At 43.5% G+C, this 25,070-nt stretch overlaps 2 protein-coding genes across 4 annotated transcripts in view; one reads left to right on the top strand and one right to left on the bottom strand.

Moving 5' to 3' along the window:
• The window catches only part of LOC121874600 (tetratricopeptide repeat protein 21B-like), a gene marked incomplete in the record, with an annotated part of 547,778 nt that overhangs the window by 368,559 nt on the left and 154,149 nt on the right, over window positions 1-25,070 (bottom strand).
• Window positions 6,196-24,861, top strand: LOC121874601 (prothoracicostatic peptides-like). 3 transcript variants are annotated; one of them, XM_042378825.1, is made up of 10 exons: window positions 6,196-6,415; window positions 12,020-12,091; window positions 12,513-12,599; window positions 14,301-14,387; window positions 15,162-15,248; window positions 16,494-16,580; window positions 17,600-17,677; window positions 18,092-18,347; window positions 20,075-20,182; window positions 23,429-24,861. In XM_042378825.1, exons 1-10 carry the CDS (start codon window positions 6,206-6,208, stop codon window positions 23,461-23,463), a joined length of 1,107 nt encoding a protein of 368 aa, XP_042234759.1. In that variant the 5' UTR covers window positions 6,196-6,205; the 3' UTR covers window positions 23,464-24,861. The 3 variants fall into 3 exon arrangements, with proteins under 3 accessions (XP_042234759.1, XP_042234760.1, XP_042234761.1); XM_042378826.1 differs by lacking the exon at window positions 20,075-20,182; XM_042378827.1 differs by lacking the exons at window positions 12,513-12,599; window positions 14,301-14,387.

Here is a 25,070-nt window from a genome sequence, read left to right as displayed (position 1 = left end):
CTATCCCCCACCCCTACCACTGTCCCTCCCACTTCACTACCGCCACCCCCACAACTACACCCTACCCCCACCACTACCCCTCCCTCCACTGAGTTATATTAGGGGGTGTAATACTAAGGTTGTTCTACGCCATGTACACAGACAGACAGACAGACAGACCACTAGTAAGTTTGGGTGATTGACAGTTTCTTATTTCTTACGAATAACTTGACGACAGCGATACAACTACACTAGAAAGTTCACTACGACTGTACATTATATTATTATTATTTATTTTAAACCCCGCCACCTGTTGAGTGTAGCGTTTAGTGTTTTATCTTCGTTTGTCTGTTTGGTTCAATTATTCCACCCAGACAGAGGTTAAATATATAACACTGTTTAGTTGTTTATGTTGTGGTAATTAACATTATTGTTGTTGTTCTATACATAGTCAATTATCCCACCTGTTTGTTTATTTGTTTTGTGTATTTTATTCTTGTGTTTTTAGTAATGTATTTAAGATGTTAACGGGGAATATGTTCTCTCTCTCCTTACTCATCTCCCTCTTCCTCTCTCCCTCCTCATTTTCTTCACCTCCCTCTTCCTTCATCATTTTCCTCTCTTCCTTATTTCCTTTTCAGCTTCTTTTCCTCCTCCCTCCTCTCCTCCCTCAATTCATTTCCCTCTCCCCTTCCCTCTTCTCTCCTTCCTCTCTTTCTCCTTCCTCCCTCTCTCCTTCCTCACTTCCTTTCCTTTATCTCTCTCTCGGGGGTAAATTCATGGAGCCGCCAGTGTGTGTGTAAACAATTAGTAGTGTTAGGAAGGCCCGCCAACCCATCACACACACACACACACACACACACACACACACACCGCCACTGTCACAGGAGGGAAATCATCGATGTTTCCGCCGGTCAGAATTCTGAGAGGACAACAATACTCTTGATGGCATTGTCTGGCGTCTCGGCAGGTATTCCAACAGCTGGGGTTTTAAAGGACTGTCCACAGGTTTCCACACGAGACAACAATAGTTAGATTCCAATGAAGATTTTGGGGTTATCTGATATATAATTAGCTCTCCCTCTCTCCTTCCATCTCTCTCCCTCCCTCCCACCATTCCTCCCTCCCTTCCCAGGTTTGACCACCCTAGCGCTAACCTAACCTAACCAAACACAACACCCACTCTCCATCCCTTCCCCTCTCCATCCCTTCCTTCTTCTCCCTTTATCCATCTCTCTCCTCCCTTCCTCTTTCTTTCCCTCCCTCTTTCTCTCCAACTCCCCCCTCCTTGTTCCCTTCTTTTCGTCTCTCCCAAAAGAAAATGACACACGGGCGGCCCTCCATCCATCTTCCTCCGAAATTGAGCCGTCACTATACTCGGCTGAGATTCATATTTGTCCAGCGCCTCCCCTCTCAACCCCCTCCCACTCCCCCTCTACCTCCTTATCCCCTCCCACCCCCTTACCCCCTTCCTCCATTCTCTCCTTCCTATCCCCTCCTCCCGTCCTCTTCTTTACCACCTCCCCCCTGGCAGGCTAGGGGGAGAGGATCACTGTTACCAGACCACATAGGACAGTGAACCCTCAAACAGCCAACTCATAAAATAATAACCAACTCACATATATATGGCTCGAACCTTTGTCCTCAGGGTGCAGTGTTTACCAAGTTGCCATTTACGCCAAAGCGGAGAAAAATTCAAGTAATTGTGTCGTGTTTAGAACTTATTGGACTCTTGGGGTAGGCTATATAACCCTTATCTATGCTGCTGTGAGAAATACAGTGTCATTATGATGGAAAGCGGTGACAGTAATCCTTAGCAATTATAGAATATGATGAATGGGTAAAGGTTATAATGAAATGCGGAAAGAAATGGTTGAAGGAGAGAGAGAGAGAGAGAGAGAGAGAGAGAGAGAGAGAGAGAGACAGACAGAGAGGTGTTCCTTGGTCATATCTACGTTTTTCCTCTCAATATTTAACATTCTTCTCACTTTAACAAATATTCTCCTTAACATTTATATTATCATTTAGTATTTAACATTCATAGTAATATTTAACAAGAATTCACATCACTAATTATTTCTTTTACTCGTATTAAAGGTACAATATATAACTCATTATGCTTACACAAGTCACCTGGGCGCGTTTATGACTCAGCTAATTCGTCTCATCACGTAAACAAAAACATCACGGGGGGGAGGGGGGGGGGCATTCACAAGCGGATACATAAAAATAGAAACATGCTCTACATAAACTAAATAACTACTGTATATAAATCACGCGCATCTACTGTGATTTATTACCATAATTACTGTACATGGAACAATTATCTATCTTTATGTTGTATTTTTTTTGAGGGTGTAATACCGTATATTGCCCCCGCCCCCTCACCCTCACCCTGGCGTAATGCCTTGTTCTACGACAACACTAAATGAGATGAATTACTCTTCTAAGCCAAGGAAGGTAATTTCTCAGTGACTCGTAAGGGGTATTTGTGACGCTGACTGACTACACAGGCTGACCGGTTCTAAGAGAATTTGTCTGAGTATTTTGAAGTCTCAGCGTAATATCGACGTCATTGGAGAATTGGGAGTAGCCATCTCTCTCTCAGTCAAGGAGGTATGAGATATGTTTTACGTTCCTTTAGTTAAGGCGGAAAACTTATAACTTATAAATCTTTATCAATCGTAGCATGTAGGTGATTAAACTGTGGTACGTGATTGGAGACTGGATACAAGATTAAGAACCTCATTTCAAGATTATAAGCTGGGTACAAAAAACAAAAGAGCCACACATTGGAAGCCACCTAACCTAACCTAACCTAACCTAACCTAACGTAGCCTAACCTAACCAAACCTAACCTAACCAAACCTAACCTAACCAAACCTAACCTAACCAAACCTAACCTAACCAAACCTAACCTAACCTAACCTAACCAAACCTAACCTAACCTAACCAAACCTAACCTAACCTAACCAAACCAAACCTAACCTCACCTCACCCTTGGCAACATTATAAACACGAAACCTTAGATAAACTATACACCTGACCCACACACCTACACCTGACCCACACACCTACACCTGACCCACACACCTACACCTGACCCACACACCTACACCTGACCCACACACCTACACCTGACCCACACACCTACACCTGACCCACACACCTACACCTGACCTACACACTTACACCTGACCCACAGTACACAAGCTGATGCAGAAACACCTGAGTTACGGATCATTATTGCACCATTTGCACCGTATTGCACAGATACAAACACGTGGCTTAAAAAAATACATTGACTGATTTCATGGTTATTGCAAAGAGCTTCATTAGTGTTTATTGTTATTCTATGAGCTCGCTCTCTCTCTCTCTCTCTCTCTCTCTCTCTCTCTCTCTAAACACACATGCATTACATACCTTAGGGACCTGCATCACGGTTAAGGCAGGTGAGGCGTGATAGGTGTAAAAACAGGTTAGGTTAATAAGATAATCTAGGGAGTAAAGTGAGGGGATAAGCTCACCTGCCTCGGGACTCAACCCATATTTAATTATCTGCTGTGATCTGACGTTGAGGTAACCAGGTAAGGGGAGATGTAGGGGAGGGTAGTGTCTGCCTGTCTGTCTGTCTGTCTGTCTGTCTGTCTGTCTGTCTGTCTGTCTGTCTATATAACAATATCTCTTATCTCTCTCTCTCTCTCTCTCTCTTTCTCTCTCTCTCTCTAATTACTTGTAATGACACCCAGGTAAAAATCTTAATGGTCAATTACGTTTCTTCTCACCTTGGAGTCAGAGACGAGAAAACCTGTCGCACATTACTTCATCCCTGGCTGGTGTGAGCCTGGCGGAGAGAGAGAGAGTGAGAGACAGGGGGTAGAATGAGAGAGAGGGGGTAGAATGAGAGAGAGGGGGGTAGAATGAGAGAGGGGGAGAGATGAGAGGAGAGGGGTAGAATGAGAGAGAGGGGGGATATGAGAGAGATGAGAGAGAGGGGGTAGAATGAGAGAGAGGGGGTAGAATGAGAGAGGGGTAGAATGAGGAGAGAGGGGGGTAGAGAGAGAGGGGTAGAATGAGAGAGAGGGGGTAGAATGAGAGAGAGGGGTAGGGGAGAGAGGGGAGAGAGAGAGGGGTAGAATGAGAGAGGGGGGTGAATGAGAGAGAGGGGTAGAATGAGAGAGAGGGGGGTAGAATGAGAGAGGTAGAATGAGAGGGGGGGATCGTAGAATGAGAGAGAGGGGGTAGAATGAGAGGGGGGAGGGGGATGAGAGAGGGGGAGAATAGGCGGTAGAATGAGAGAGAGGGGGGTAGAATGAGGAGAGGGGTGAGAGAGGAGAATAGAATGAGAGAGAGGGGTAGAATGAGAGGGGTAGAATGAGAGAGAGGGGGAGAATGAGAGAGAGAGGGGGGAAGAATGAGAGAGAGGGGGTAGAATGAGAATGAGAGAGGGGGTAGAATGAGAGAGAGGGGGAATAGAGAGAGAGAGAGAGAGGGGGAATGGAAGAGAGAGAGGGGGTAGGAATGAATGAGAGAGGGGGTAGAATGAGAGAGAGGGGGGGGAGAATGGAGAGAGAGGGGTAGAATGAGATAGAGGGGTAGAATAGAGAGAGAGGGGGTAGAATGAGAGAGGAGGGGGTAGAATGAGAGAGAGAAAGAGAATGAGATAGAGGGGTAGAATGAGAGAGAGGGGGTTGGGATGAGAGAGAGGGGGTAGAATGAGAGAGAGGGGTAGAATGAGAGAGAGAGGGGTAGAAGAGAGAGAGGGGGAATGAGAGAGAGGGGTAGAATGAGAGAGAGAGAGAGAGATGTGTGTGTGTGTGTGTGTGTGTGTGTGTGTGTGTGTGTGTGTGTGTGTGTGTGTGTGTGTGTGTGTGTGTGTGAGAAAGAAAGAGACCGTGGTAGAGAGAGGGTGAAAGAAAAAGAGACAGGGAGAAAGAGAGAAGAGACAGATAGATATAGAAAGAACCCAAACCAACTCATAATCTCTGTCTCTGTTTTCTTTCCTCCATTTTCCTCTCTCTCTTCCCAATCCCCAACATCCTACTTCTCTCCCTCCCTTCCTCCCAACCCCTCACCCCCGACACCACGTCAGGGTTTCCCGAGGAAGGACTCAGATTAATTAATGTCGGTCGTGTGACTTGGAGAGGAGGAGGAGGAAAAATAAACTTGGTCATCCCGCACAATTTATCAGGAAAGAGAAGGACTAACCGAGTTATAATCGATGTTCATTTGTCATAGTTTCTTGTTACTGATCACTTTTTATGTCTCTTATAGTCTTGTTCTGTCACTTATACCGAAGCATAATCGATGTTCATTTGTCACAGTTTCTTGTTACTGATCATATCGCTTATAGTCTTGTTCTGTCTCTTATACTGAACCATAATCGATGTTCATTTGTCACAGTTTCTTGTTACTGATCATGTCTCTTGTAGTCTTGTTCTGTTACTTATACAGAAATCATAATCGCTGTTCATTTACTATGGTCGCTTGCTGTACGTGTAGGTGGGTCACATCTTGTTGAGCATTTTTACATTATGTTGTCGGTTTTGTTGTGTGCTCCATTACATTATCATAAGTGGAAAGTTAACGTTGGATCTTCCTTTAAGGTTCTTTTTTTTAAGTTTATTTGTATAAGATTGAAAATTATTTATTTTCTGAACTTTTATGTATGCCTTTTTCACGCACTCTTTTGTAACTTATTGAAATCCTCTCGCTCCGTCCATATTAGATAGAAATGAACTTGGACCAGTGAGGGAGCTTCATATACCTGAACACTGGATCAACATTAGTGTCTATATACTATACATGCCTTACTATTTACACGTTCTGTCACATATACATAGGTTCTTAAGTTTATGCACATCTTATATCATTTATACACATATTCTGTCACTTATACACATGTTCTCTCACTTATACATTCGTTATGTCATTTATGCACATGTTCTGTCACTTATTCATATTTTATGTCATTTACACAAATATTCTATCATTTATACATGTGTTATGTCATTTATACATATATTTTGTCGTTAACACACACTACACACGTATGGTCTGTCATTTATACATATGTATGGTCACATATACATACATTGTTACATATACATAAAATTAAGAGAAATAGAGAGATAAAGTGAGAGGTATATATGTAGGTACAGTATATAAAGATATTTTTAGCGACAATATTAACCCATTTGCTAACCCGTGTCTCCCCTCCGGCAGAATGATGACCGCACAGCAAATGTGTCGCCCTTGGGCCCTCCTGATGGTGGTGTTGGTGGCTGGTGCTACACAGGTGAGCTCCTCCTCCTCCTCCCCCCAGCAGGACGACCCAGCCTCCTCCCCCTCCCACATCGAGGAGAAGCGTGTGGGCTGGTCCTCCATGCACGGCACCTGGGGCAAGCGACCACACCTTGAAGACGCCCAACTCGACGTAAGTAAGAGTGTGTGTGAAAGGAGATTATTTGGATCGGTTCTGTGTGTAGGGAAGGTATAATGTGCTCGTGTCATTATACTTAATATAGTAGCATCGATTTCTTTCATTATTAACAAGCATACGACAAAGGTAACTGTGTTCATAAATATACCCAAGTGTATATTTGTATTGGAGTATAATGGAAAGATCAAGCACGTACACTTCATAACACAAACACCTGAAGCTCGTGGAGGTGACGTAGTTACTGAGCGAGCCAACACATTGCGACAACTACGTCCCCATAACCTTCCTCTCGTAGTCAAACAACGTCCGATATAAATTATTACAAAAGAGCAGAGTGGTGATACAGTCGAATGGAAAGCTTGTGACTGCAGGTACAAGGGTCTCTACCACACACTCATACCTGCTTGACGGGCCTTTGAACAAGTGATAAATTCCTCAGAGATAAAACTTTTGGGACCACTTCCCCCACTTGACCCAAAGAGGCAGAATGACCTTTAACAGGGTGGGGTCTGGAGAGGGGGGAGGGATATCATGAGTGTAGGATGTAGAAGCTTTAAAGTGAAGCTGACATTAAGCTTTTACACCACTCAGAAAATAATCTCAAGTCTTATAGTCAACCAAAGGGATTATTAATGTGTGTGAACTAAATCAAACAGGTGAGTTATTCCATACTGTCTTGGTTAACTAATGGCGGACTTTATACATACTGGGAAGAAAGACATCTCCATGGTATTGAGTTTTCTTGGCTGACCTTATGACCAAAAATATTCAACTCGTAAATGAGTATGATAATTCAACCCTTGAGTACGATAAGTAGATCTAAGTTGATCTTTTGAGTATGATGAAGTTAATCTCCTGGATACGATAATTTAATCTCGAGTGTACGATAGTTTAATCATTCGAGCACGATAATTTAATCTCGAGTGTACGATAGTTTAATCATTCGAGCACGATAATTTAATTCCTTGAACACAGTGACAATAGCATAGTTCGATGTCTTGAACCTTTTAAGTACGATAGTTTGGTACTCAGAGGCGGAGCAGGAGGGATTAAACAGTTTTGTTTTTTTTATTATCTAAGCGTGACGATCACTTGTATATCAACACAAATATAAGACCTACTTATACGCACATCCATACACACACACACACACACACACACATCACACACACACACACACACACACACACACACACACACACATCTTCACAGTCCATTTTCATATTTTTTTTTCTTTTTCACCAAATTGATGTATTTAAGTTATATCTCAAAGTGTTTTACCTGGGTTAGAAATGACACACCTGTAATTAGTCATCAGGTATCACGTGTTCTTGAAGGTGTGGGGGGTAGGGATGAAGAGAGAGGGGGCTAGGTGTTGTAGGGGAAGCGGTGAGGGTAGGAGGGAGGGGGCTAGGTATTGTAGGGGAAGCGGTGAGGGTAGGAGGGAGGGGGCTAGGTGTTGTTGTTGAAGGTGTGGGAGGAGTAAGGGTGAGGAGCGAGGGACTAAAGTGTCTTGGACGTGTCTATCCATTGCAGTCGGTGTTGATGTTGCGTAAAGTCTAGGGTTATGCATACCCACGTTTAACTTAATAGGTGTTAGTTGTGTGTGTGTGATAATAATAATAATAATAATTAACGGTTTATTGAAAAAATTCTGCAGCCCGAAGGCTGAAAATATACATTGGACATAAATGACTTATTACTTACATTGGTGGTTTAACAAAAGCCTTCATTAGAGAAAGGTAAAGGAACATACAGTGAACATACAGATTAGTGTAGGTGTTGAACAGCAAACTCGTAGTGTAGTAACTCCCTCCCAGATGGTGTTAGGGAGTGAACTCACGTGGTGTAGTAGTTCCCTCAGATGGTGTTATGAGGGACCTGGCGTGGTGTAGTAATTCCCTCGCAGATGGTGTTATGAGGGGCCTCACGTGGTGTAGTAATTCCCTCACAGATGGTGTTATGAGGGACCTCACGTGGTGTAGTAATTACCTCACAGATGGTGTTATGAGGGGCCTCACGTGGTGTAGTAATTCCCTCACAGATGGTGTTATGAGGGGCATCACGTGGTGTAGTAATTCCCTCACAGATGGTGTTATGAGGGGCCTGACGTGGTGTAGTAATTCCCTCACAGATGGTGTTATGAGGGACCTCACGTGGTGTAGTAATTCCCTCACAGATGGTGTGATGAGGGACTTGACGTGGTGTAGTAATTCCCTCACATATGGTGTTATGAGGGACATGTGGTGTAGTAATTCCCTCACAGATGGTGTTATATGAGTGAGGTTTGGTCCCAGGCCTTCCTATCGTAGACGGATTAACACATCGGTGGTTGTTGTTGGGTCTCGCGGGGGCCGTTATCACTGGGTACCTGGGACCTCACTGTGTGAAGGTTAACTTGGGTACGACTGTTAATGTTGAGTTGTTCTCACTGACTTAAGCACTGTTCACCACTATTCACCTCTGTTTAACACTGGTTCCATTCCTTTCCTAAATGAAATTGTAACTTCTGGCGAGAACTTGTTGATATTCCGGTGGGGAGGAGGGTTCAGGGGAGGGAGTTGGTATGGGCCAACTTAACAGTTGACCTGGCTGCTCCGAGAAGAGCGCCAGGTACGTCTTGACCCTTCGGTGGTCAAGGGTGTGTGTGTGTCTGTCTGTCTGTCTGTCTGTCTGTCTGTCTGTCTGTCTGTCTGTCTGTCTGTCTAACTGTCTGTCTGTATGTCTGTCTGTTTTTCGGTAGAGGAGATAATTATTTATATATCCGGGAAAGATAATATTAACATAAACTCAACATAACATAACTTAAACAGCATTTAACTAATTGCATTTATATTGACAACCGTTGCGTAAACCGGATATAATACGATTAAATACATTTATATTAATATCCCATACGTAAGCCGGTTATAATCTCTCCATTACTCTTCCTTGGGTATCTTTTTATGTTAGCAAGCTTCCTATTGGTCAGTAGTTTCTTATTTACAAGAATCGAATCTGTAACCTGGTTTCTTATTGGTTTATGCTGTTTGGCCAAGTGTCAGGAGGTGGGTAAGGTAAACAGAGAGAGAGAGAGAGAGAGAGAGAGAGAGAGAGGACTACATTTGAAAAATCAATGAGAGAATATATATAATTATTCATATATAAAATTCTCAATATTAAAAAAAATATCTTTAACACTCGACTACAAGTACAGTATATGTGGGCGCCAGGAGCAGAAGTACCTTGGCCATCTCTCGCTAATATCACCGCAGCTGTGTCACAACGACTCTCTCCCCTCCCTTCCCGTGTACTACTGCCGTTATCATACAGCGGGGCCCTGACTCAGAGGCCTCCTAGTGGAATCTTCCCCTTAAACCCGGCGATATGAGTCTGCTAACGAGTTGAGTGAACGTATGTACTGTACAGGTATATGGTTGAGGTAGAGTTTTCTTAATGTTATTTTTTAGGGGTGTTTTAAGTGTTTTGGTTCAGATGGTTTAGTTAGGTTCGTTCTGTCATCTTCACCTGCGAGGTATAACCATGTTAGGTTACCTTAATGTGTTTGGACCTCGCAGCCTGAATATCGTCGCCTGTACCTGAATTGGCTGCTTGTGCAATTAACCAGGCCGTTCACATATATTTATTATTTGGGTTTAAGTAACGAAACCCAAACGGTAGTTCCTTTGTTTTATTATAAAAGGGTTGTATATATAATTCCTGAGTGTAGATCAACCGTAAGTTCCACTGTCTAGGAGTGAATGAGAAGGGGACGGCGTTTATGTATTATAAACGTTAGGTCACGTCCTTACGATATAAGTTGATGTGAGCGACTCATGAGTAGTGACCCATCGAGGGAGAACGGTATGGGTACGTCGTTCCCCCTCGAGGGAAGACGGAGCCATCCACTGCGGCTCTCAAATAACGTCTTCCTCTAGTTAAGGATATCAAACTACTGCTCGCTTCAGGTGGCCAGAGAGCCGGCGACTTATGCCTTTACTCAGCATAGTATGACGCAGCTTCCCGTGGGCACACCTTATCACGTGCATTGAACATGTCACCTCATAGCCAGTGGAAAGTTACAGGGTAGTGAATCTGACTGTAATATCAGATGCATTGACTCATTTATATAATGTGTTCTGTTGACGAGACAGGGGCCCATTACATCCCAGAGAGTTCTCGTACTTACTAAGTGATCCCAAGGCGTCAGTGATACCAGCTCAGTTGAGTACTAACGACACATCACGTGATTAAACTACACACACACACACACACACACACACACACACACACACACACACACACACACACACACTGTTTTACTGTGTGTGTGGGGGGGAGGGGGGGCAACACTTTAATTACAAGAGAAGTAAAGAAACTTTGTAACAATGCAAGATTTACATTCTTCCTTTAGTCAGTCCCAAGAGTCTTCTGGCCACCCCACCTCCTCTCATGTGCTTTAGATAATCATTCCTCACTCCCTGATAATACAATAATACTTCCCTCATCTTAAAAACGATCACATCTACCCACGTCAACTCCCCCGTGATGGTGCGTGGGTGTGTGGACGTATCCCAGCACCTGGCGTGTGAGGGAACGTTCAACCGTATGAAACCATGTATGTGGTCAGGAGGTAATCATGCGTCTGATAGGTACTTGTTGGTTGCCACTCAAGTGTACCCAATGATTCGTACTTAACTTTACCTAATATAGCCTAGTCTCACCTCAACAGTCCTAAGTTAGGCTCACTTCACCAGTTCTAACTTAGGCTCACCTCACCAGTCCTAACTTAGGCTCACCTCACCAGTCCTAACTTAGGCTCACCTCATCTAACCAAACATAATGTCATTGAACTTATTTTGTTTATTTATTATTAGTTTTCATTATTATTATCTCGTCAGTTTATCAGTGAGTGATGAAGTCTCCGTGTTTAGCGCCTTATTATTCAGATAATTGCCAGGAGAATAATAACTTATCAGAGTCATATTTCCGATAATGACAGTATAAGATAGGATTAAACGATCTTTTAATGATATTAGCACTGACAAATAGAACTTCCTTATATAGAATACAATGTGAGGTTATCGTTTCCCAGCAACACCCACCCTCCTCCATGTTCCCGTACACCAGCAACACGGAACATCTTTTATAATATATTAAAATTAAATAACAAAAACAGTCTTCAAATACATTCCTTGAAGTAAATAAACGAGATACGAATACTCTAAACTTTATTTGTTTATAGGAAAGTAGAGGTATGTTGTATATACTGTATTGTTTAACAGTTACCCCTCTTAAAAGACGTCAACAGGTAGTAAGGCGTATTATTGTGCATCTTACACACTATTACCCCCAGCTGCGTGATGCCTCCTGCTGTCGTAACGCTCCACTAACATCACCCAAGAGATGACTAGGTTGGGAAACTACCGCGATCATGAGGGCCGCAATTATTATTATTATTATTATTATTATTATTATTATTATTATTATTATTATTATTATTATTATTTAGATGACAAGAACCATCCCAACCTTACTTTCACCGCCTGACACCCACTGCCCATATACCATACACCTTAATCTGAATTCACAGTGTTAACCTTCGTCTCTTTCTCCCAGGCCGCCGAGGTGAAGCGGACGAACTGGAACAAGTTTCAAGGATCTTGGGGCAAACGTGGTGAGGAGCTACAGGTGAGGACTGCCTATAGGTGCAGTGATAGATGGATGGATAGATAGATGGGTAGATTGATAGGTAAACATGTGGTTATATTAATAGATTAATAATTGAATGATTACATATAACTCACCATCACTACACTCACCATCACCACTCTCACCATCACCACTCTCCACCCTCTCACCATCACCACTCTCACCATCACCACTCTCCACCCTCTCACCATCACCACCCTCTCACCATCACCACTCTCCACCCTCTCCCCCATCACCACTCTCCACCCTCTCCCCATCACCACTCTCCACCACTCTCTCCACCATCACCACTTCCACCACTCTCACCATCACCACTCTCCACCCTCTCACCATCACCACTCTCACCATCACCACTCTCCACCCTCTCACCATCACCACTCTCTTTACCTCTCCCCCACAGGCCGCTGAGGACAAGAGGACAAACTGGAACAAGTTCCAGGGTTCCTGGGGCAAGCGAGGCGATGACCTGGCTGATGCCGAACTACAGGTGAGGTCATGAACTATATGTCAGGTCATGAATTACAGGTGAGGTCATGAACTATATGTCAGGTCATGAATTACAGGTGAGGTCATGAACTATAAGTCAGGTCATGAATTACAGGTGAGGTCATGAACTATATGTCAGGTCATGAATTACAGGTCAGGTAATTTTTTCTACTTTCCTCTCCTCCTTCTCGTCCTCCTTTTCCTCTTCTTCCTCCTTCTCTTCTTCAATTTTGTCCAATCACCTCGTTATCATCCTTCTTTGTAATAATCTTATTTTCCTTCAATACTTCTTTGTTCCTTCTTCCTTGTCACCCTCTTCTGCCCTTTCCCTCATTAACATCTTGTTCTTGTCAACATTTATCGTTCCATTACCTTTTCCTGTGAGTGTTTACCCTGGCATGTTATTAATTACGCGTCACCTACCTGTTATTGAAGCATCAGTAGCAACATGTCATTAATGGGTCTAGGAAACGTTTAAGACCTCGGTATCTTAAGGAACGTTTTTTGCCATCAGTAATGTGTCATCAATGAGTCTGAAAAACGTTTTAGTTATCAGAAACATGTCATTAAGACTCTTAAGAAACGTTTTAGGCGTCAATTACATACGAAACGTTTGAGGAATCATTAAGATACCATCAGGGGCTATAAGAAACGTTTGAGTCATCAGTGGCATAAGAAACGTTTATGCATCAATAACTAGCCAGAAATAATACTTTGTAAGTCTGAGATAAAGAATAGAATCATGTTTGTTTTTGTCCAGCTTCCCTCGTCGTCATTACCTCACCTTATTGTCACTATTATTTATGAACTTTCCTTCACTATTCGCACCTTCAACTCTTCTCTTCATCACTAATCATTACCACTTTTACCTACACCACTCTCACCATCACCACTCGCACCATCCCCACTCGCACCATCACCACTCTCACCATCACCACTCTCACCATCACCACTCTCACCATCACCACTCTCACCATCACCACTCTCACCATCACCACCACTCTCACCATCACCACTCTCACCACATCACCACTCACCATCACCACTCTCACCATCACCACTCTCACCCATCACCACTCCAACCATCACCACCTCACCATCACCACTGCAACCATCACCACTGCACCATCACCACTCTCACCCCATCACCACTCCCACCATCACCACTCCCACCATCACCACTCTCACCATCACCACCTCACCATCACCACCTCACCATCACCACTCTCACCATCAACACCACCACTGCACCATCACCACTCTCACCATCACCCAGTCTCCACCTCCACCACTCCTCACCATCACCAGTCTCACCTTCACCACTCTCACCATCACCAGTCCACCTCCACCACCTCCCACCATCACCAGTCCTTGACCTTCACCACCCTCACCATCACCACCTTCCTCACCATCACCACTTCCACCTCTCACACCATCACCACTCTCCACCCCACATCACCACTCTCCACCCCTCCTCACCATCACCACTCTCCACGCTCTCACCATCACCACTCTCCACCTCTCACCATCACCACTTCTCCACCCTCCTCACCATCACCACTCTCCACCCTCCACCATCACCACTCTCCACCCTCTCACCATCACCACTCTCCACCCTCTCACCATCACCACTCTCCACCCTCTCACCATCACCACTCTCCACCCTCTCACCATCACCACTCTCTTTACCTCTCCCCCACAGGCCGCTGAGGACAAGAGGACAAACTGGAACAAGTTCCAGGGTTCCTGGGGCAAGCGAGGCGATGACCTGGCTGATGCCGAACTACAGGTGAGGTCATGAACTATAAGTCAGGTCATGAATTACAGGTGAGGTCATGAACTACAAGTCAGGTCATGAACTACAGGTCAGGTCATGAACTGCAGGTCAATTCATTCACCTTGTTAAAATTCATGTGTAAGGTTAGGAAAATTTGTACAGAATGTTGATTATTTTTTTTTTCATTATTCCCTGATCGAATGTTTGCGAAAGTGTAGCTGTATTGCTGCTTGTCTGTCTGTCTATGATAAAATTTCATTTTTATCAAAACTTCTCTGGAACTCATGAATTTCTTGAATGTTTGATGTTGTGGTGTGTTGTGGCAGGATATTGTGCGGGGCTGTTGAACATGTTGCACAGTCAATTAATTTTAGAGTTGATTTTAAATAAGACAGTTAGCAGTTCAATAAAGGAAAAGACGGCATAGAAAACGGTAGATAAAGAGGAACTAGTGAATCAGACGGTACAGTACTTACAACTGGGGGAGAATGAGTGTGTGTGTGTGTGTGTGTGTGTGTGTGTGTGTACATCCCTTACTACACATAGACTGAGGCAACACACCTTATGGTTTTATCACTACCAGGACATCTCTTGGGCTGTGTGATGTAACTATACTTGTACTAATACTTCTCAACAAACTTTTCTGAATTGATATCATACTTTCAGTGACATTATCCCTCTTCGCCCATCTTCACTACACGATACATTCACATCTTGTTCTCACCTGACCTAACTTAACCTGGTCTACACTAACTACAGCCCCTTGTGTCCTCCTCTTCCCCACAGGCCGCTGAGGACAAGAGGACAAACTGGAACAAGTTCCAGGGTTCCTGGGGCAAGCGAGGCGATGACCTGGCTGATGCCGAACTACAGGTGAGGTCATGAACTATAAGTCAGGTCATGAATTACAGGTAAGGTCATGAACTACAAGTCAGGTCATGAATTACAGGTAAGGTCATGCATTTCTGATCTTGTCCTCAACTACAGGTCTTGTCATGAACTACAGGTCTTGTCCTCAACTACAGGTCTTGTCATGAACTACAGGTCTTGTCCTCAACTACAGGTCTTGTCATGAACTACAGGTCTTGTCCTCAACTACAGGTCTTGTCATGAAATACAGGTCTTGTCATGAACTACAGGTCTTGTCATGAACTACAGGTTTTGTCATGAACTACAGGTCTTGTCATGAACTACAGGTCTTGTCATGAACTACAGGTCTTGTCATGAACTACAGGTCTTGTCCTGAACTACAGGTCTTGTCATGAACTACAGGTCTTGTCATGAACTACAGGTCTTGTCCTGAACTACAGGTCTTGTCCTGAACTACAGGTCTTGTCCTGAACTACAGGTCTTGTCATGAACTACAGGTCTTGTCATGAACTACAGGTCTTGTCATGAACTACAGGTCTTGTCATGAACTACAGGTCTTGTCATGAACTACAGGTCTTGTCATGAACTACAGGTCTTGTCATGAACTACAGGTCTTGTCATGAACTACAGGTCTTGTCATGAACTACAGGTCTTGTCATGAACTACAGGTCTTGTCATGAACTACAGGTCTTGTCATGAACTACAGGTCTTGTCATGAACTACAGGTCTTGTCATGAACTACAGGTCAGATAAAGCACCTGTGAATATTTGAGGGTTGGTGACCACGACCCTCCACTTCAAACGTCATGGGATTCTCTTTATCTCTCCCTCCATTTTCTCTATCTCTCAGGGGATCTGTATTTAAATCTCAATCATCCGTCCCTGTCTCAGTCTTCCTCTCATCCCTCTGTCAGTTTTACCCATTAATACTGCATCTACCTAATCCCGTATCTTCACCACTGTCCACGCTTTTAAGTTCATTTGTAATATTCTGAATATGGTGTGCGTCAGCAATGGAAAATTGTCACTTTCACCACTCTCACCATCACCAGTCTCACCTTCACCACTCTCCCCATCACCACTCTCCACCCTCTCCCCATCACCACTCTCCACCCTCTCACCATCACCACTCTCCACCCTCTCACCATCACCACTCTCCACCCTCTCACCATCACCACTCTCCACCCTCTCACCATCACCACTCTCCACCCTCTCACCATCACCACTCTCTTTACCTCTCCCCCACAGGCCGCTGAGGACAAGAGGACAAACTGGAACAAGTTCCAGGGTTCCTGGGGCAAGCGAGGCGATGACCTGGCTGATGCCGAACTACAGGTGAGGTCATGAACTATATGTCAGGTTGGCTCTCTCTCTCTCTCTCTCTCTCTCTCTCCAAGAACACATAAACATTGACTCGGAACCTAACCTAACCCTTCTTAAACTATTCCTCAGTACTTTCCTCCAACACTAACAAACATCTTAAGTGACATTCCATCACGTAACACAAACCTCAAGTAACACACCAACACGTAACACAAACCTCAAGTCACACATTCCATCACGTAACACAAACCTCAAGTAACACACCAACACGTAACACAAACCTCAAGTCACATCCCAACACGTAACACGAACCTCAAGTAACACCGGTACCTCAATAACTAACCCAAGTCCTCGGAATCCCTAACAGAAAATAGTTAACTCAATATCCGACAGGTAGACAAAATTATCTTTCATCAGCGGGGCGTAAGGTGATGGTATGTGAGGATCTCGGTGACACTGAGTATATTTCAGGTAAGTTTTAAACCCCTCCCACCGGACCCCGAAGCGACTGAAGATATTGGCCCGTTATTAAAAGACAGGGTAGAGAGAGAGAGAGAGAGAGAGAGAGAGAGAGAGAGAGAGAGAGAGAGAGAGAGAGGGTAGAGAGAGACGCCCAGATATTCTTTCTACTCCTACTGTATTTCAGTTTCACCACTTTTTCTTCAACCCCTAATAATCTTCTTTCGCCTCATAACTCATGACTCCGCCGCCGCTAGTGTTATGTTTTTATTGAGTTTTCATATTTTTATTATCAATCTGTTTTTCTTCTTTTATTTCTTCTTCCATTTGCGTGAAAAATTTGTTTATTGATAACGATAATAATAATAGCAACGATGAAGATACTCATAATAAGAATAAAAGTAATAATGATAACATGATAAATATAACAACAATAATGGAATAATAATTACAACAATAACACAGAATTAATACTAATACAGATAAAAGTAAGGGGAATATAATGATCAATAAATACGTTTATAATTAAAATTTATATTATCTAAGAGAGCCTGACCCTCCCTCCCCCGCAGGCCGCTGAGGACAAGAGGACAAACTGGAACAAGTTTCAGGGTTCCTGGGGCAAACGTAACAACTGGAGAAGTCTACAGGTGAGTCTGGCCCAGGTTTTCTGCTCTGATAATAATGATAGCTATTGTTGGTGAAGATAACGGGTTAGTGTGACCCAGGTGTTGTGTGATATGGATAACATTAATAAAAATAAAAACGTTAGATATATAAACATTATTACTGTAAAATCATATTAAGAACAAGAATAAAGTATCAACTAAATCAAAATTACTGGCCAGTATTACTACTACAACAACTACTACTACTACTACTACAACTACTACTACTGCAACAACTACTACTACTAATGATGATGATAATAAATTATTTTTATTCTTTGGTTCAAAATTGGTTTGACACTGATTTTATAGACACACACACACACACACACACACACCTGACTCATGACTCACTTTATTACATGGAAGATTTTCACCTTCCTCCGCCACCACCAGGGGTCCTGGGGCAAGCGGGCGTGGAACAAACTGCAGGGAGCGTGGGGCAAGCGCTCTGAGGACGACAATGGCGACGACCTGTACGACGAAACCAACCTGGAGGAAGACTTGGCCGGCAACGAGGAACAGGTGTCCCCACTGGCGCTGGCTCGCCTGATGGCTGCTGCTCCCCAAAAGAGAGGCTGGACGCTCTGGGGCAAGAGACCCGACAACACCCGCGTATCACCCCGCTCAACCAACTGGTCCAGTCTTAGAGGTCAGTGCCAGTGTCAGGGGTCAGTGCCAGTACTGTAGCAGGGTCTATAAAGAGTACAAGGTTAACTTTAGGGGTCAGTGCCAGCGCCAGGATTCATCAAAAGTACCAGAGATCACTGCCACTACCAGAGGTCAAGGTGAGTACCACAACCAAGAGTCACTGACAACACCCGTTTCTCAGTGACAAGAGCCAAGTTCACTGTTACTATCAGGGGTCAGTGCCAACTACCAGCCAAGGTGACAGTATGGCTGTGGTGATAATGAGAGGACCTGGTCACCTGGTATTCATGATCGTTAAGGCCGTCAACTACTGCTAAATGGCCTACTTCTCAGAGGCAGGAGGATGGTTCTCTCTCTTTCTCAATATCTTTCATCCATATGGTAGTCGATCTTCCTCTGAGTCTTATCTTACCTCGTAGGATCCAATAGATGCTTTCCCTGGCCTCTTATTGTTCTGTTCCTGTTAAAATCCTAAACTGGAGGAACCACTCTGAACACTCAAGAGATAGTGAAGACATTGTTAGATTCCTCGTGGTGTTGATTTACCGTGTGGTGTTACCTGCGAGAGAGACAGAAGGACCTCTTGTTTGAGGGGGGTGGGGGGGTCAGCTTCTCATACGCCACCCAGACCTTTGTGGGCGTGATGTACTGTTTTAATACACGTCCTATTCTTCATCTCCCTCCACTCCACCTCACCTCTCACCACCAGCCCCTCTCCCCTGCCTTCCTCACCTCAGTTTCTCACCAGCACCACCGTCCCTCTCTACCTTCCCTTCATCTTCCCAGTCACTCACCACTCACCCCACCCCACCCCTTCCCTCTGTACAGAACGAGGTAATATGAGTCGTATACGTAAGGGAGCGTTAATCTGAGGCGGCGGCAGACTAGTGGGACAGGTAGATAGGCATATAAGAAGCGTTGTGTTTACGTGGCGCTGACAGCGATTTACACATACACTTCTCTCAGTAATGAGTGTGTGTGTGTGTGTGTGTGTGTGTGTGTGTGTGTGTGTGTGTGTGCGTTGAGGATGTGTTTTACCCGTGTGAGTGTAGCAGAGGTGTAAAGGCAGCTGCGTCTTGCATACGTGTTAAGTGAGCAAGAACTTGGAAGGACGAAGAGTTACGAATAAAACCCCCTGTTGTTCAGTCGTGGCACTACTGTATAGGGAACGTCTTGAAGGTAAAAGTTTGTAACTGTGTGTTAGAAGTATATAGACTTGACAACACTGCACAAGAGCCTCTTCGTGTTAAGGTAAGTTACCCAGTTCGTTGTTTGTCACTCTGGCAGTGTGACGGGCTGGAGACGCCCACATAATTCCATTATGACTGTTGGCGCTGTTGAAAACGACTGAGAAATCGTTTTTCAATTTCCTATAATCAAAAGTTTTAACGTCTGGGTCAATGCGGAGAAGTGTACGTTCATCTTGTGGCTGTGTCCGGAACACACACACACACACACACACACACATACACACACATACACACACACACACACACACACATACACACACACACACATACACGCGCGCACGCACACACATACACGCACGCGCACACACACACACACACACACACACACATACACGCGCACACACACACACACACACACACACACACACACACACACACACACACACACACACACACACACACACACACACACACAGTAAAGTAGCAACCATGATCTTCCTGTAGCAGGTAACAATTAACGCTATTCCTACTCCGGCAGGTACCTGGGGTAAGCGAAGCGCAGACTGGAACAAACTGAGGGGCGCCTGGGGCAAACGTGCCTCTGACTGGGGACAATTCCGAGGATCTTGGGGCAAGAGGGCTCCCGGTAAGTTGTTCTAATACAGACGTCAAGATCATGATCACTTCATTCTTGGCAAAAAAACCTGCTTACATATGTTCCTTGTTACGTATAATGGACTCATCCACATAAGGAGACTGCACTTACCATTATCTCTTAGCATACATTAACCCATTGCTTAAAGGAACTAAGAATCATTCGACCACAAGAGTAAAGATTTCTGTGGTCCCGTGTGACGTGTCCGGGGTAGTGAGGTTCTCTCCCTGGTAGGAACACCACGTGGAGACTCTAACTCCTGGTCGTATGAACAGCAGAGTTGAGACCCCGAGTTTGACAAATACAAGAGGCGTGGGTTGTAGGAGCTCCAGGGTCATAGATAATCTGGGGGGGGGACGAGGATGTATGTCATCACTGCTGAGGCATGTCTGTCTGTCTGTCTGTCTGTCGTGTATGGTGGGCGTCTCCAGCAGTAAGATGCCCGACACCTGTTTCAATGAATCCTGAAGGAAGTGAATATTGGATCACTTATTGTCATCATATATTACAGGATGTCGGTCACACTAGAATAACCCGTTATAATAGTTCCTTCTTTCCCCGCACAGCCAAAATGTGGAATGCTTTGAGCCTTCTTCTGTGTTTTCATCCTCTTGCAATCTGTCTCACTTCAAAAAGTTGGTTTTCCGGCATCTTCACCTCCAGACCAAGTGAATAAGACAAGTTGTAAAAAAAAAATGTAGAAATCAATAAATTATTAAATAAATGAGTAAATAAGCGCAAAATTAGATATAGAAAATGCACTACTGTGAATTCTAAGAACAAAAACGACATTAACTTCAAAGATTTACTGTAAAAACGACCATATCAACTCAAATTAAAATCTCAGTCATACCCAACGATTTATGCCATACTTCAACATAAATCAGAGAGAAATTGAGTACAGTACATCCTAACATCTTTTGCACCTTAAGAACAAGATAAAACCACCCCACCCCACCCCACCCCACCCCACCCCACCCCACCCCACCCCTTGGTCTCTCCCACATGTGATAGTTAGGGAAGCCTCCGGTAGGTTGGCGCTCAGTTCTCTGCTAATGAAATCGTGTGTAAGCAGCCATAGGAAGGTCTTATGGTGGGTGGCTTCTGCGACCGACCATCTCACATTATATACTAAACTATATTAAAAACTTAACCACTCTACTGTTTTCATTGGTCTTGGGTCCTAATGGGTGCTAGTGGTAATGAGTCTTGGGTCCTAATGGGTGCTAGTGGTAATGGCTTTTGGTGATAATGGGTGCTAGTGGTAATGGGTCCTGGTGCTAATGGATCCTGCAGCTAATGGGTCTTGGTGATAATGAATCCTGCTATTAATGGGGAACTGATGCTAATGGGTCCTGGTGCTAATGGGTCCTGGTGCTAATGGGTCCTGGTGCTAATGAGTCCTGGTGCTAATGGTTCCTAATGTTAATGGGTAACTGGTACTAATGGGTTATTGAGTTAATAGGTCCTGGTGCTAATGGGTCCTGGTGCTAATGGGTCCTGGTGTTAATAGGTCCTGGTGTTAATAGGACCAGGTGATAATGGGTCCTGGTGCTAATGGGTTCCAATTTAACATCCTATTAGACCTGAGATCTATGAGGACTCGAGTACCTCCTCATCCCCTTAGTTGTGTGTGTGTGTGTTAATCCACGGACCTGTTACTTAGCACATTCAGTATATAATGTTTCATAAATTGTTTCGTAAATAAGGAACTTGTTAGATAAAATGTTTACATAGTTTGTCACTTAAATACTCATAGAAAATATTCTCTCTCTCTCTCTCTCTCTCTCTCTCTCTCTCTCTCTCTCTCTCGGCTGCCTTGTGATTCCTTAACACTATGAGTCTAACAGTTGCTGGATATGCTCCCCGTTTTTCTTTTAATTACCTGACCAATTATATTTGACCTCCGCCAATCACCTTTCTTCCCGGAGCAAATTGGACAGAGACATTTTTACGGCGGCCGTTAATGTGTGTGGGTTGGGTCATTTCAGGAAGGAGTTAATGATGACAGCGAAGGTAATGGGGCTGACAATGGACCGCCTACCACAAACATGAGTGTTGCCAAGTCAGCGGAAAGGTTATCAGATCAAGAGAATTTCAGCGTCCACTTGGGAATTATTTTTTTAGGGGGTGGGGGCGGTTGGTTTTAGTGAGAATTAGTTAGAATTTTAGACAGGTGAGTTTTTACTGCGTTGGGGTTGAGTTTTATGGAATTAAGCTACACTTTTAGCAGGAAAATTTGTAAAATAGCAAAATATAGTTAACTTCAAGGTCCTTTTATCCGTTCATTTATATGAGTTTTGATCAATTTTCGAGATTGTATTAATGAATTTCATCGACTTAATGGATTGATTTGGGTGAATTATACCGAGCCTGATTTAGCGTGTGTTAACCTAAACCTAAGCAGTTTCCGGATTATGAGAAATAGAAAAAGTAAATAATTTCTTCATTTCTCGGCGATAACACTGACCTGTTCTCGTAAAAGTGGTGGGTAGTATAACTGTGAGAACCGTCTATTAAAAATTAAAAATAAACGTATTAGTTTCCCTCAGAAAGAAACGAAAGCCTGACGAAAAAAAACGAAAACCGAATCCGACAAATGAGTTCAGGGGGTTTTTCTTCCCGCCCTCGTTGTGGTTTTTCCCGCCCTCGTCAATTACTCGCGAAAATTAAGTTAAAGTCTCCGGCGAAGAGTATTAAAGGGGACTAAATGAGAGAAAAATTATGATAATGCAAGGGAGGGAAATCTAGAAAGAGGAGAAGTGAGGTAAAGGGAGGAGGAATTATAAGATTATTGAGTGGTGAGGAAACGGCTGGCGTTGACACTTCCCTCTCTCCCTCCTTCCTTCCTTTACTCTCTACTCACGTCTCTTTTCCTCACTCGCAGTCATTAAACTCTTCTTTCATTGAGAAAAAATTACCTCACTGTACAGACAATATGTCTTCAATTACATTAAGAGAGAGGAATGTAACTTTAGCCTTTCAATGCCTAAAAATGTCATTCTAATACTGCATCGGCCTGAAGGAGTGCTTGGTATATATTATTGATACCTAACTTTAGAATGTAAGTATAAAATCAGAGTTATTTTCTTTTATTATTATTATTATTATTATTATTATTATTATTATCGTCTTTTGAGTTACTTTTCGTCTTTTGTTTATTTCTATTGTTTATTTTGTGTTATTTGGTGATTATTATTAACGTCAATTGATGTTTTCTTTTTCTCCTCGTTTCAGATATGATGAGTGTGGCCGCACCCAACCAAGCCTAAATGTATCGTTTATCACCACCATACAAGTTCCCCCAGCTGATGTGTTCCTTGGTTACCCCAGGACCCTACGTGACCCCACCTCCACCTGGCACCTCCACCTCTGACCCTCCCACCCACCCCTATGACCATACCCCCCCAATCTGGTACCTTATCCTGGCATTATTCCTCTAGTTTTGACCCTACACTTGGCACTAACTTCACTTGTTGACCCCCCACCTGCACCTGGCACCCTCACCTATGACCCTAATTACCTCTGGCACTCTACCTATGTATGAGAGCCTATTCCCAGCTGACACTGTACCCATACCTGGCACCCCTACCTGGCACCCTTACCTGGCACCCCTGGCTGGTACCCACCTGACACTTTCAGGCTTCGCTTTCCACACCTTACACAGTGCCACCTCGCCCCCCCCCACCCCCGGCTTCCTTCCCTGATTTGTTAATATTACTCGACGATTTCCTGGTACCTGTGAATATATGTGTACACGTCTTCACTATACGCTCAGTGTGTTACTACTCAACTGTCTGCCACTGCTGGTGTGTGTGAACCCCAATAAGGTTTTAAGTGTGTTGGACATTAGCTAGACAAGATGAAATACTCAGCCAACACGTGCAGTATTACCGCCGGGAGCCGTAATCTCTACAATTTACAAACTAATAACTTTAATATAAAAAAAAACTATCCCCTTTTGAAAGAAATATATTAATATGTATTGGTCTGTGTTTCATGGATGACTTAAAAAAGAAAAAAATGATGGTAGTTGTTTGGATAATCCAGGATTGTGGTTACCAGTGCTTGTGAAGGGATCGGGTTGGAGGTGACTTTATGTACAGTTGAGATTTATATTCCCCTCGAGTTTACTAAAATCAATATAAACTATTTTTTCTTGTCTACAGTATATATATATTACATAAAGAATCTACATATGAAATGATTCCTGTAATAATAGAATATAAATGTTGAATGACATCATATTTGTAAAATAGAAAATACAAAGAGAAGTCTAAACTGATATTTTTATGTCCGTATTTTAGTTATACTAGATAATGGAATGAAGACTACTCTTTCTGCTGCTAACTTTCTATAAGGTATGTGTGGCATCATGTTTAGGGACTCACATTATATACAATATACAGTAGAGTACAGCGTGCATGGTATCAGACGAGGTACTTTAATATAAGAGTACAGTATGTGTGGTATCAAAGTCTAGGGACATTACTTTATATAGAATACAATATGTGTGTGGTACAGGTACTCTGAGGACACTACCAGGTCTCAGGAGAGGTGAGTGTCCCCGACGGTACCGCAGAAACAGGAAATAAATGCAAATATGATAATACTTCTCTAGTTAACTTGTGTGTACAATTTACCCGACAATAAAATGCGGCACGTATCCACCTGTGTGTTTTATTTACTCCCACACATTAATTCACTGTGAATTTCCAGCATAAAATAGTGTGAATAGTGAGTCAGGCTGGAAGTTAAGGGAGGCATCATATAATGAAACTCGCCCTTAATTTCATGCTAATATATCTTCATAATAGTGTAAATCAAGTTATTCTTTCATTTATTTCACCATCTCTGGTCGCATGTAGGAGACGCTGGT

Source organism: Homarus americanus, unplaced genomic scaffold (genome assembly GCF_018991925.1).
Source record: "Homarus americanus isolate GMGI-L3 unplaced genomic scaffold, GMGI_Hamer_2.0 scaffold34360, whole genome shotgun sequence".
In the NCBI taxonomy this organism is placed as follows: domain Eukaryota; kingdom Metazoa; phylum Arthropoda; class Malacostraca; order Decapoda; family Nephropidae; genus Homarus; species Homarus americanus.
Note: the sequence above shows the minus strand (reverse complement) of the source record. Positions and strands in the feature narration are given on the sequence as shown.